The sequence below is a fragment of the Porites lutea genome, chromosome 6 (assembly GCF_958299795.1).
Source record: "Porites lutea chromosome 6, jaPorLute2.1, whole genome shotgun sequence".
In the NCBI taxonomy this organism is placed as follows: domain Eukaryota; kingdom Metazoa; phylum Cnidaria; class Anthozoa; order Scleractinia; family Poritidae; genus Porites; species Porites lutea.
In genome coordinates, this window is record NC_133206.1 from 25,215,623 (window position 1) to 25,230,201 (window position 14,579).

General features: G+C 37.4%; 1 protein-coding gene across 1 annotated transcript in view; it reads right to left on the bottom strand.

Annotated features, from left to right (window-relative positions):
• The window catches only part of LOC140940209 (DNA-dependent protein kinase catalytic subunit-like), a 296,315-nt gene extending 281,799 nt beyond the window's left edge, over positions 1-14,516 (bottom strand). Inside the window, exons 1-4 of the mRNA XM_073389127.1 lie at positions 14,272-14,516; positions 5,994-6,070; positions 5,072-5,164; positions 3,835-3,909 (exon numbers count right to left, since the gene is read on the bottom strand). Coding sequence (XP_073245228.1) covers positions 3,835-3,909; positions 5,072-5,164; positions 5,994-6,070; positions 14,272-14,413 — 387 coding nt within the window. The 5' untranslated portion in view covers positions 14,414-14,516. The remainder of the gene's footprint in view (positions 1-3,834; positions 3,910-5,071; positions 5,165-5,993; positions 6,071-14,271) is intronic.
• Positions 14,517-14,579: the final 63 nt, after the last annotated feature.

Here is a 14,579-nt window from a genome sequence, read left to right on the forward strand (position 1 = left end):
TCTTGTTTTAAATAGGGGCATGTTCCGCATATATATATATATATATATATACATATATATATATATATATATATATGTAGATATTTTTATCATAGTTTTTTACCTTCAATATTATTGTAACATAAGATATGTAGTTTTATCTTTTAATGAAATAAAGACTCATTATTATTATTATTATTATTATTATTATTATTATTATTATTATTAATGAGAGAGATTAACAAGCAGTTTGCTTCTGAGGAAAAAAATATGGTAACCACATTTGAGCCCAAATTCAGGGACAAAAGGAACACGATGCAGTACAAAGTTAATGAGAAAAGACTTGATAAGCTGAACAGGGCCACATCACGAGCAGTATGAAGCAAGGCCCTCAAGGAAAGTAAAAGAATCTTCAAGGAAAAATATAGCATACAATGTTTGAAGCAGAGAAATGTAGCTGGAAGGCTAATTGAGTGTATACAAAATGCAAGGCAGCGAGCCAGGGAGGCAAAATTGCAAGGCATGCGAGGCACTACCAAAACGTGCAAGGCATGAACAAAACATGCGATCAAGCCATAACAGAACCCAATACCAGTCTTTTGGAAAAACATTTTAAAGCTGTGTTCTCCCTGTGCGTGACGAGTCTAGATCAAATAGAGAGGCAAAATTCACGCATTTGATTATAGCTGTTCAGATTACTACACATTATATACTTTTAAATTATTATTACTCCACTATAAAATTCACCCCTAAGAAGTCAGAAATAGAGGTCCCTTTCTTAGACACAATTGTGTACAAAGGTGATAGTAATGAATCCATCCTAGACAAGTAAACGCATTACGACTCAGAGACTTTTCAATACACGAGCTCGTGTCCCTACTCATGTCACCCCTGGGCATAAAGAAGGGTTCATTAATGGAGAAGCACTCAGACTTATGATACAAAAAATGTTATTTTAAAATCCTGTTGCATGACTTTATTCAGTCGTAGTATTTCTCAAAACTTTCCTGCTTTAACAAATTAGTCTCATGTGTCGGGATGTTTTGTGAGAGTGCAAACAGTCAAGGGACCCTCGATTTTGTGACTGACGCCTTTCAATAGGCACTATCCTGTAAAGAGGGGCTGTTTTCAACAAGAAAGGAAAAAGAGAGGAACCCAAAAATTGCAGACCAATTTCTCTAACCTGTATCTCTTACAAAATCCTAGAAAACATTGTGCATCAATTGTCATATTATGGACTTTTTCGAGTCTAATAACATCCTGGTGGACAACCAACAAGGTTTTCACCAAAAGCACTCTACTGAGACTCAACTGTTATCAACCATACATGATATTTCTTCTGCACTTAATGAGAAGAAGGCATCACATCTAGTGATTCTTGATTTTACAAAGGCCTTTGACCATGTGCCACACGAAAGGCTCCTAATCAAGTTACACCATTATGGAATAACTGGCCCTTTGAATAACTGGCTAAGAAGCTTCTTAACACACAGAACTCAACAAACGGTTTCATCTCCACCCGAGCAAGTAATTTCAGGTGTTCCTCAAGAAACGGTCCTAGGACCCCTTTTGTTTTTACTTTATGTTAATGATTTATCGTTTGGCCTTGAATGTCAAACCAGACTACAATTGCTGATGCTGCCCTATTCATATATCCATTACCCCTGCTGCAGATATGGACAAACTTCAATCTGACCTAAAGAAACCAGAACTAAGGCAGAACACCTGGCAGAAGGAATTCAACCCTGAGAAACATTTCATTATGTATATCCAAACAGAGGAATCCACCTTTTCGAGAATATACTTTCTGCAACACTACCTTAGCGTATGTTGAAAAGAACCCCTGTAAGGGAGTCACCCTGGAAGCCAATCTGAGATGGAATCACCATCTTCATGAATTATCCTCTAAAGCTACCAAGACCTTTAATCTGAGCAAAAGAAACTTTTGGTTTTGCAATGAGGATACCAATTTAATGTCTCCTGTATAAGACTCTTGTTCGACCCAAATTGGAGTATACATCAGTAGTCTGAGACCCAGACTATCTATGTGATGTAAATGACCTGGAAAATATTCAAAGAGCAGCTGCTCGTTTTTTGTAAAGGGGATTATAAATATTCTTCAAGTGTAACTTCTATGATAAAAGATTTGGAATGGGAACCCCTGGCCTCTCGCCACAAACAAGCTCGCTTATGCACAATGTACAAAATTTATGTACAAATCACAAAGATGTACAAATCACATCATTCATGTTAACTAGTCTGAGTACCTGACTCCAGCAACAGAAACTTGGACTCGTGGATCTCATGGTTTTAAATATTTTATTGAACATACAAGTAGAACAGTGAGGGAATGGAAAAGCCTCCCTTCTGACATTGTATCTACCAAATCTTTAGATATTATTAAGAGTATGTTAAGTGGTTACTTACAAGGAGATTAGTAGGAGGTGACCCTCCTCCAGTATTTATTTATTTTTATTTTTTATTTATTTCTATTTTTTTTCCAAATTTTAAATCTTTTTCTTCTTAATTTAATGTTAGCGTGATAACTAAACATAGTTTCTGTTGACCAATAAATTTAGATGTAGACTGATCTAGATCTGATCTTAGACTGATCTTTGATTTCAAATACATGAACAAATTTTTCCTAAGTTTAAATAATAAGGATATTTGCAAGGCAAGGGACATTTTCATGGCGAGAAATTGGTTGGAATGGCATGCCATAAAACTGTCATCATGAACATGGAAACCATCCTCAAGGTTAGAAGTCCAAAGCCTAAACTTCATTCAAAAGCCAATGCTATTTACAAAATCTGTCTCTGGATCTCGCAAATCCTGACAATGTCATGCTATTGTAAATAACACAGCTCCAGAGTATCTGACTTCGCGATTTGTTCGTCGCTGCGATTTAACAGTTATAACCTTAGAGAGAATGAATACAAGCTCGCTGTTCCACAGCCACATACTGAATTTTATAAAAGAAGTCTTTCTTACAGCGGAAGTGTGTTATGGAACAGCTTGCCTCTAGAGGTGCGGCAATTGACATCCCCTGGTATATTTAAGGGAAAATTAAGAGACATAAATTTCGATTGACAAATAATTTAATCAGCTATATTCTGCTTTTACACATGGCCTCCTTGAAAAGCAGGTGTTTTCTTTTCATCTTTATTATTTTAGTTTTTATTTTAGATTTTACATTAGTTAGGAAGTTAGTTTTTCTATACTTGAATGTAAATGTATACCTGAAGGAAATACCATGTTTAAATAAAGTTACCTTACCTTGTAAAGTTACCTTACGTGAAATGACCTTTGAACATCAATGCGTGCCTGCTGCCTGATTTAACAACATTTTCTTAAAGCTTTTTGATAGACATGCTACATATTGCTACATACAAGTTGACCTCAAGAGTTTCTTAGCTAGTGGAGTGTTCTTTTTAGGCCGCGAAGCAGCCGAGCGAGCTACGACTTCGTAAATAACAAATTCTAGACATTCTAGCTTTTGACTGTAAAAGCTCACCTTCTTTGCTGATGCAGTATCTTTAGCCTGCTTGTGCAATCCAACCTGACTTGCACATGATTCGAAAATGCAGCCAATAAAAATCTCACAATTTTTTCGGAATATGCTCGGGATACAGGAAAGTTAAAAAAACAAGGCAATTTTTGACTCCCAAGAATACGAAAGGAATGTGCTCCCGAATTTAAGACGCTGGCTGACTAAGTCATGCCGCGTAAATATTAAGATGGTTTATATGCTTTATTTTAAAACAAAAATTTATTTAACAAAGGTTTCTCTTCTGACAACACTGATCGAAAACCAGTGTTTAATATGAAAAACCTCTATAACTTAGGTATACATACCTGAGCGAGAAGTGGGAAAGTTTCCACTTTTACTTTGTTGCTGCGATCTTGAGAAAACAATTTTACACATATGTCCTAATGAAACAAATAAAGTGTCTAGTTACAAATGGTAATTTTGTACGAAATGCATTATTACTTAAGATAGATAGCCTTTATTTAAAAACTTTAAAAATGTTAAAACCGCATAAGCATGTGGGGTCAATAAGAAACTAAAAGTTAATTGTATTTTTAATACAAAAAAGTTAATAATAAGTTATTAATACACATATTAATAATACAATCATGTAATTTCAGTTTCTTTAGGACAACAATCATAAGAAATACTTACAAAAGCCAGACTTATTTCAGACTTTTGCAGCCTTTGCTGCATGTTTTAATATTATTAAGCTTTGTTATATCATTTTTTTTAGTGAATTGGTCATTCATATCACGTTGATATAATCTGCCACAAAAAAATTAGTCTGTAATTTGTTTGGCAATACACAATAAACTACGCTGAAAATTTGTCAATAAACAAAAGTATACAGGAAGATACTCTCTTTTGAAAAAAATTTTCCAGGCCAATTATTACCATTACCCAATGACCTTTATTAGCAATGAGGGTAAGCTTTTATTTTCACTCAAAAAAATAAAATAATTTCTGGTGGATTTAACCCTCCAGTAAAACAATGTTAATTTGACTGAGGATGGTATCATCTGCTGAGACCAAAGGATGTGATCCTCAGAGATCTTCATAATTCCTAATATCATACAAGAGCTGAACCTATCAATTTTTACTCACTATTTATTGGAAATACTTACATTTTCAAAACATGCTAACCTCAATCTATATAACTTTCCTGTCTTCAAAGTATTTGCTGGTTATTGGGTGGTTTAGACATTCAAAGAGATGTTTAAATGGCAATTGTCATCCATCAAGCCATATTTTTGTTTTCTTGCTATGTTTTTTAAACACTAGTTCCACTATTTCTTCTTTAAAAACATGAGAAATCTTCCGCCACTTTCTCGCCAGCTCAAAAGAGCTGAGCTACCATGCCTAGTCCTCTCTCTTTTTCTGCTGATTATTGGTATAGTTGGTATTAATATTGTACTAGCTGATATCAGTAAATGTCAAATTTGATCAATGGTAGCCAGTTATGAAAAATTAGTCACGGGATTTATGCCAATAAACAGAGAAATACTTTGAATAAAGGTTATAACAAATTTATTCACAAGATAGCAAAAACGTTGGACCTACCTTAATGTTAAGTGCATAAGGATTTACTTTCTTCTCAAGCTTATTCACAAAGGTTTTTACAAACTTCAAAAGTTCCACTTTGGCATCTATAAACTATATTAAAAATAAAGATAGAACATCAATTCTGGACAATTCATCTCCTGTAACCATACTTGTTTACCCACCATTTCTTTTCACAAATCATTTGTCCCTGATAGAAAATATCTCGGGAGGGTCCCTCACCTGTAGCTCCTCTATAAAGGGTGGGGCGTAATGGTTTGCATACTTAGAGTTGAGCCTACTGAGTAGTAAATTTTGATTGGCGGTGTCAAAACTGGCGGATAAAGGAGATATGGGATTGAACAAACTAGCAAAAATTTGCAAGCTAGGTCACACCAAGGAACTGACAAAATATGTTCGCTAGTATGTCCATTAATCCTTAGGTTTAGTAGCTCTTTAACTTTTGTCGTGTTTTATATCTTCGCAAATAAATTGTTGTGGTAAATTTTTGTGTTTTTTCTTTGTTACTCACTTACGCGTCACGAGAACCCTCATTTCCCTATAGTGTCCCCCCCTCCCCACTGGAAAATTAGGCAAATTGACCCCCCCCCCCCTTGCCACCTGGAAAATCCGATCCCTTCCGTGGGGGTGGTATGGATATTTTCTGGAACCACACATGATAATTTAATTTCATTGTTGAGAATGAGTGTTTTAAAGTGCTATAAGCTCTAAGCAATGACTTTTTTGGTAATATATAGCTCCAGTTTTAGTTCATGGGCCCCTGTTTTAACAGTTACTTATCTTATAAATTTGACCAGCCGGAAACGATACCCGGTACATGACTGAGCCAAAATGAATTTGGCTGGTCATTGTGTCTGGAGACTCTCTGGAAATTATTTCGAGCCCAGAAAGAGCTATCTTTTTCAACAGCAAAAGTTATTACCTCATCAAGAGCAACTGTTTTTCTTAAGAAACTAATAACTCCTGTTTCTTCATGGAATAACAGTGAGGAGGAGTAAGCTGAAATAAAACAACAAATTGCATTAATATAGTACAGTCCAGAACTGTCATTAAGGGCTGTAACCCGTAACACCAGTTCAGCTGAGCTCACTTGATGTTATGGGTGATCAGAGTGGAAAGCTAACTAAACACTACAAATTTTATGTGAGGTGCTACGGGTGATTCTTCATTTGCTATGGCTGCTTTAAAACTTAATGACAACCCTGCAATCATTTGTTTCAGCGATGTACAGGTATATTTTGATAGATAGATAGACAGAAACGAAAATGCATCCAAACAGAATGAAAATGCATCCAGCAAAGACAAAGTACAGTATAATCTCGACCAGACAAAAAATTGCAAATTCAGCAAAACAATCTCTTGACCTTTCAATTGACGGCACGCAACTCACTAAGGTTGAGTCAGAACGTGTCTTAGGAGTATACTTTGATAGTCATCTCACCTGGAACGAACACATTGACACACTGCGCCGAAAACTACTTCAAAGAATTGCAATTTTAGCAAGAGCTTGGAAATACATACCAGCCAAATATCAAATGCTTCTCTACAATGCAAGTATCAAACCACTCTTTACTTATTGCTGTACTGTTTGGAGCAACTGTAGCCAAACCAACTTAGACGAATTGTTTAAACTTCAGAAACGCTGTGCTCCATTAATTTTGGATAGTCCTCGGGATGCACGATCGTATGATAATTTTCAAAAGCTTAAGTGGCTACCGGTTGATCAACTATTCAAGGTCAATAAACTCAGCCTTTTAAAGAAAGTTATTGATAATAGGGCACCGGAATACTTAATTACAACCTTGGACAACTTGGACAACATAGTAATTGGTGTCACCCTCTTAAAATCAAAGTTATTAATATTATTATGCACCTATCAATGTAAAGCCGGCAGGAGGGGGGCAGGGCATGGGGTGGGGATTTGATTGTCTTTGTTGGCCCTGGGGTAGGGCATTTGACTGATCTTGTTCTCCCAGGGGAGGGGATATTTGAATCTTTCTCCGCCCGACGTGGAGATATTTGACTGCCGACTCGGACGAAAAAGACTGAGACCGAACATATGTTTCCTGCTTCCACGCTTCACACATGCGCCGTACGGTTTGAAAAGATCAGGAAGTTATGGAGGCCAATGAGAACAAGCGAAGCCTGGGTTGATTTCACTGGTTTTGGCTTCAAATTTCGTTTGTTTTAGCGTGTTTTTGATCAATTGAACCTCTTAAAAAATACTGTGGTATCAAAGTAAACGCGAGTAAAGAGAAACCAAGTCGATTTTTGCAAGTACAATTAGTTAGCGTATGACTCATTCGCTACAATCACTGTAAACTTATAAAACTGACTTTCTTTGTACCCTTTACTAAGAACGGTATATTTAAACTTACAAAATGTGGACTTTCTCTAAAGGTTTATGTATTCTATGCAGTGTAACACGGATTATGGTTAAAACGTGTAATAATATTGCAGCTGTAACAGGAACATGACTTGTATCTTTGGTGATGCAGCAATGTTTATAAGAAATTGCAGAGTTTTATTTGGAGATATTTTTATTGTACCTTTCTTGGGTTTTGCCTTGGGATTGGCAGCAATGTGCAGCCCGGGGTGGGGAAATTTGGTTGCATTTGACTGGAATGATTTGCCCATGGAAAGGGAATTTGATTGCAAATTTTTGAAAAAAGTCAAAAAGCCCACCCCATACCCTGCCCCCCCCCCCCCCTGCCCCCGCCGGCATAACATTGATAGGTGCATTATTACAGACAGACAGACAGACACACAGATAGATAGATAGAGAGATAGACAGATAGACAGATGGATAGATAACTTTTTTACTGAGGGTTTCACTTGATATACACAGATAATATACGCATAGTCCTCAACCAAAAATTACACATAAAAAATGAAACAAAAATTAAGTAATGAATAAATATACAAAATCAAGAAAGTCCTACATACAAATGTTATGGCAGGGCTTGAAATTTTAAAAAAAAGTGAAGCTGCATTTTTGCGACCAGTTAAGAATTTAAGTTAGATGCAAATTCTCAAAATTTAGTTGCAAAGCATAAGTTAATTATTAATAAGTACTTTGACTACTACATTAATCACTCTTTGATTTCAGCAACTTTTATTCATTTCTAATGATGTCTGAAAAACAGTTTCTGAATTACTTTGACAGCACAATCAAGATCGTAAATTAAAAAGTTCGATCAATTTCAAAAACGTACAATCCACACAAATAATCCTGTTAAATGATAACTTGTACTCAAGTTAAAATTCAATAAAAGAAACAATCATTAATCTTATCGTCTCTTAATTATGTGAAATCCCTGTAATGTCTCCCATTGCTAAATACACCACGCTCTTAGGCTGCATGCAAACGGGCGCAACAACTCCCAACATTATTGCGCCAACAATGTTGGGAGTTGTTGCATGCGTGTTGGCAGTGGTGTGTAAATGGATGTGACAACTTCCAGCAACGTTGGGACCTGCAGTGCATCGTGGGAAGAATACAACCCATAAGTCTTTGTAATCCATGCGTAATGAGCGTGCGTGGCCCCAACAATATTGGAAGAGCCGTGCAAATGGATCCAACATTGTTGCGCTACGCTTCGGCGATCACAGAACAAAAGAAATGTTGGGAGTTGTTGGCTGAAAAGTTTGACCAGTTTCAAACTTGGCGCAACAACATCCAACAACATGCAACAGGGTGTGCAAACAGACGCAACATGTAACATCCGACAATGTTGGGAGTTGCTGGCCAACAATGTTGCGTCCGTTTGCACCGGGCTTTAATTATTAAACATTCTTACAGAAATAGCGCAAAGCTTGTGTATACATTGACATTTTTAATACATTCACTTTTTTGTTCCACTTGTACCTCAAAACGGCAAAGTCTCTGTTTGAACGTGAGTTATATCTTTTAAGAAGTCTAAATCAAGCCAAAACAGAAAGATATCAGAATCCTCATGAAGTCTTTTAAACGAAAACAAGTGCCACCAAAAAGCTGCCATGTTTGTTTTCAGCAATTCACAGCGATCAAACGTGGCGTACGTGCACTGAGTTTCCACCAAACTGCCAAACATCTTAAATTTCCGACACCCTTCATAATTGTTATCTATCTAGTTTCCAGGTTCCCAATTTTGTTGCACAGTACTATTGTTATAATTTTTTCCTAAAAAAAGTCTTTCACAAATGACGTTCAGTTTTTGTGTTGTAGGAATCAGTCCCCATACATGAAGTACCTACGTATTTATAACAAAACTGCTGTAATGGCATCTCATCGAGCTAATTGTGTAACATTGTTTATACGTTGTGTTGTTTGGAACTTGAGCAGGATTTTGCCTTTACATTGTCAAAGGAACAATTCATTTCTTTATTAATTTAGGTGAAAACTGGTTGCAAAGTTGCGGCTGCTGAAGACGTTTTAGTCGCAAATGGATAAAACTTAGTCGCAATTGCGACCAATACGGTTGCAATGTCGAGCCCTGTATGGTCATTTTTTGTTCCAGCTCCTAGCTGCTAAAAACCTGAAAGCATTTTAGGCCACACTCATCCTAACCTTTGGTAGTATCAAATTGTGCTTTGTGTTTCTCATGCCGGCATTATGAATATCACTAGACAATGTAAACATAGCTCTTATGTAATTTGGTGTGAGATTGTTGAGGGCCTTAAAAACTAAGATATTCTGCTAGTACTCCTAGTCTTTCATCAGATGGCAAGATATTTAGTTTCTTGAATAGAGGTCTTGAGGAAGTGTCCCATTTTTTTGTCCAGGATTATTCTGGGGCATCTTTTCTACAATTTGACAATATCTTGGACATGCCGTTTGTTATTGGATCCCCAGACAATCGCCCCATAGTCAAATATTGGCTGGATAATAGCGGGGTTCCCACGCGCGCAAAGCGCGTGGGACTGAGCCCCATACCCATAGATTATGGTCAACCTCTTTTCCTTTGGTTGTCACGTGATTGACTGAGCGTACGTACGTACGTATGTACGTACGTAAGTATGCGTCTACGGATTGTACGGGTGGGTAGGGGAGACTATCAAAAGGAAGGGAGGGGTGTCTCAGGCTTGTCTTGCCAAGTCCACATCTTTTACATTGGACATTCACAATGTGGTCAATTGACAGCTGTCAAAACAGGGTAGCCACTGACCAGCATCCCATGACCATATCGCGGGCTCATGTGTCAACTCATTGAGGTGACGTGATTTATTTGGAAGCTGTCCGCTGACCAGTTAATTATTTTACTAGATCGCAATCAATGTTCAGTCTCATACTTTCTAGCTAGTTTGGGATCGGAGCACAGGAAAACTGATACACGTCAATGTTGTGATCCATTGACAGCTGTCAAAACAAGGTATCCGCTGACCAGTATCACTTGACTGCATCGCGGGCTCAGGTGTCGACCCATTGAGGTCAAGTGTTTTTTTGAAGTTATCCGCTGACAAGGTACTGGTTTTCAAATGATCGCAGGCTCAAGTTTAATTTTTTTTAAAATTCATATGAAATATGTTGTGTTTATGTGCCGCACAATTAAAATTTTGATTTCAAACTGACCTCGGACGCGAAAATTCAGCCAGCTGCTACTGGCAGGGAAGACAGTTGCTTTTGACTTTTCTCGCCATGTTCACGCGTTGGTCACGCTCTACGTCCAATTTCTATGCTCTGATTGGTCAAAATTTGACAGGTGAGTTCATGCGGAAAATTTATGCAGCATCTTGAATCTTGTTTACTTTGACAGCTGAAGCTGACAGAGTGTTGTGTCAACTTGTGATGTTTTTAACTTTCTTTTTCCAATGGATGTACAAAATGAAATTCAGCTGCTATCAGGAGTCTTCTGCTATTCATGGCTAGTTTGTTTATTGGGTTTTTGGTTGAGTCAAAGTCGGAAATCCGATTTTGGATGGCATCGTTTTCGTTTTCATCCTGCTTAATGTGTAAGAGGGTTGCACGTCTGAAGCGATACTGGCGTTACTTGATACCTTTCAGGAGCTGCATCTCGAGTGGTAAGCCTAAGTAAAATTTTGATGTTTGTTTTTTACTCCTAATTAAATGAAGTCGAGCGTTGTTTATGCGGCTATTTTGTTTACGCACGTTTGTAAGATTTGAGACAATGATCTGACCGAGTATCAGGTTTGTTATAAGCTTACAGATCTTTAAAAAGCCTTTAGACATTTTCTCACCGCAAATAGAAAGAAAACGTTTCAAAGAATATTTAGTTATAATTCTGGCTGTAAAAGAAAGGTTTGAGCGATTTTCTTGCCTCGAGTTCGTCTTTGAAAAAAGCAAACACCGGGAAGCTGGCTTAAAAATAAGCTTCAGCTTAAAGCTCGAAGACTCAGCATTTTTAGAGACACTTTAATACTTGTCTTCCTGAATGAAAATTGTCGTCTCTGTATAAGTTTTACCGAATTGTATTTGTTTTATTGATTGTTAGTACTCTCTCTTGTAATTTTAATCCTTGTGCCGATTGTTTTCAGTCGTTCAGTAAACAACGCTTCCCGGAGTACTCAAAATGCCACGCGTTAAACCGTTTTAAAATAAAAAATAAACATAATAAATTCTTTATTATGTTGGAGCGTAACTCTGTTAATGTTCGTTCAAACACTCGCCACTGCTAGCACTGTAAAAGTCAGAACCGGGCCGTATAGATGATTTTGAAAATTTTTTCAACGGTTTACGGCTAAAGCCCACGCGTGCTTCGATCGTCCTGAATAGCAATTTGTATCGCAATATTGTGAAATACTGCATTCTGTTGTCCAAGGTCTGTATGATAAAATCAGTGCCTCATAGTACTATTTCACCTCAGATGTGATGTATAAATGATATAAAAGGTTGGTTTACACGCACCCAGATTTGTTGGCAAGATTTTGTAAAATAAACTTGTCGAACGCAAAAAATTCGGCCGGAATTTTTTTTCCAGGCCTAATTAATCTACAGTGATCAAGAGCCATTATGGCTCTTAATAAATGTGGTCGAAGATGATTGCCAGTTTTTGGGTGTATTTATGAGGCTATCAACTCGATGTGAGATTTGGTTCACTCTTGGGCTGTTTGCAAATTATTTTTTGTAAAATCACTTAGCCTTTCCCTGAAAAGTCACATGAATGTGCTCTAAAGTTAACTGAATTGTGGAATACAAGTTTATTGTTTGATTTAAATTATAAATTTATTAATGGGAGCCTCGCTTTTAGCCCTGGCTAAATCTATATATTAGAGTTATAGAGCAAAGTTCTTGCTTTTAGGGAAAGAAATTTCTTTGTTATTTTCAGCAGGCAAAGTCGCTTCCCTATTTTTTCTTTATGTAAGCCATATGGTTTTCCCAGGTTAAACAGTTGTCTAGAACTTTATGCCAAGTAGTTTACTTTCCACTACAGAATCGAGTTGGCCCTTATCTGTTCTCACTTTAAGATTTTCACTGTCCAAGCCCTGAAACTTTGGTTTGCTGCAGACAATTATTGAATTTGTCTTGCTATGGTTTAAAACCATTTTATTTTCATTGGCCCATCTGCTTAGAAGCCTCAGTTCATGAGTGAGGATGGTCTCTTCTTCTTCAACAGTACGTCCACATGCAATTTATGTTGTATCATCAGTGTAAATTTTGACACTATTTCTGGACACTTCCAATAGAAGTTCATTGACGAAAAGTATAAATAATAGGGGACCGAGGATTAAGCCTTGAGGAACGCTAGCCGTAATATATTGAGGAGACGATAGTTGTCTTTGTATCATGACCTTCTGCTTACGGTCATTCATTCTTATAAAGTTGCAAAGGCGCTTGTTCTAGAAAGGTGATTAAGATAATATTATAATATACTTCGATCGTCTGGCCAATCGACCGCATCCATTCAAAAATAAATATTTCTTCAGCCGGTCATCCATTCAAAAATACTCTCTTCAGCAATTTATCTGTTCGACTTCATCCGCTCAAAACTTTTTATCGGCGGTTCATCCGTTCAACTGCATCCGTTCAAAAATTTTTCTCATCCACGCATCTGTTTGACTACATCTGTGCAAAAATTTTCTTCATCCATGCATCCATTTGGCCATTCTGTTTTGAATGGCACGGGTATCCCTCTCTCATCCGGAGATGTGCCATACGTTCACTTTCCGTGCATTCATTCCCAAGGACCTTTCATGTAAGAGGTCAAAGATACATATAGACCTTAAGTTCCCTTCTTCATTTGCCTGTTTCTCAGTAAGTTCAGGATATAAAGGAATGTTAAGTCTACCAGATACTCTTCAAATAGCAGAGGTCATCCATAGAGTTCTACTTTACCAGTTCTTGCTGTGTATTTAGGCAGTAGTTTGCACTATTTCTTCTTTGTGAAACATGCAAATTGTTCCGCCATTTTGTCTTTCTCTAATGAAACAACACAACCTCATTCCCAGGGCCTCTACCTTGCCGTTCATTTTTCTGGCAGTTATTTTGAATTATTATACATTAAACTCACTATCTCTTTTCTGATTGGCCGAAAGCGTACAGCGAATTTTCGAAATCAGCGCCTGGGATGTTATCAGGCTGCAGATTATACATTAATCATGTCAAGGACACTCAAGGTCACGGGTAATCATGTCATGTATGACCACGGTGCATGATTTCTAAGGGTAATCATGTCAAGTTCGCGCACTTTGTGTTGCTTGCCATCAGTGAAGAAGCAAAAACATGACTTCCAGGTTTGCTTCGTTGACCAAGCAAGACATCAAAAAAGTAGTTGAAGACAAGGACTCAAAAACACAAAAAGGTCGACAAAGGTGGCAAAGGAGCTGTTTGCTGATTACGTGAAAGAGAAAAAACTGAGAGAGCCTGAGGAAAAGAAAGAGTTGGCACAAACTTTGAAAACGTTCAAGTCAAAGCGAGAAAGAAAGGATTTGTTCAATGTATAATAAAACAATTTATTAGATTCGGTTTCTGTGATATCCAGAATAATCAAGGTCTCGATTAGGGTTATCAGCCTCAGCCGAACACCTACATCGACCTTAATTATTCTGGATATCACAAAACCCTCATCCAGTAATTGTTTACAATTAGACGTCAGCGCTAGCTGGTTATGGAGAATTAGCCGCGGGATTTGAGCCAATCAGAAACAGAGAAATACTTTGCATGAATAATAATACGCTTACTAGTAGATATAATGTACTGTTAAAGTTAAATTGAAAGATATTCTAAAAGGTATGAATCAAACTTTTGACGATTTCTAGCTTACCTTGTTCCTGTTCCGAGACGTTCTGCAAGCAAAAACTGCCGAGGTCTACTGCCGTGTTAACTGCATCTACGCCACGCTGTAGTGAATTAGCCGAGAGTAGAGAGTGCAACTGCGAAAGATAAACGCTTAAGGGGTCCGACATTATTAGTTTACGTTTCCACTATGCTCCAAAATTAGCAAAATTCGTCAAGTATAATATGCCTCTGGTTGTGGTGCCATGTTTAACAAGAGGTATTCCTCAAGGCGGGCTCCGTCCAACTTTCGTCCAACTCAGTCCAAGCCCAGGCTCACGGTTGTTAACCCCAGGC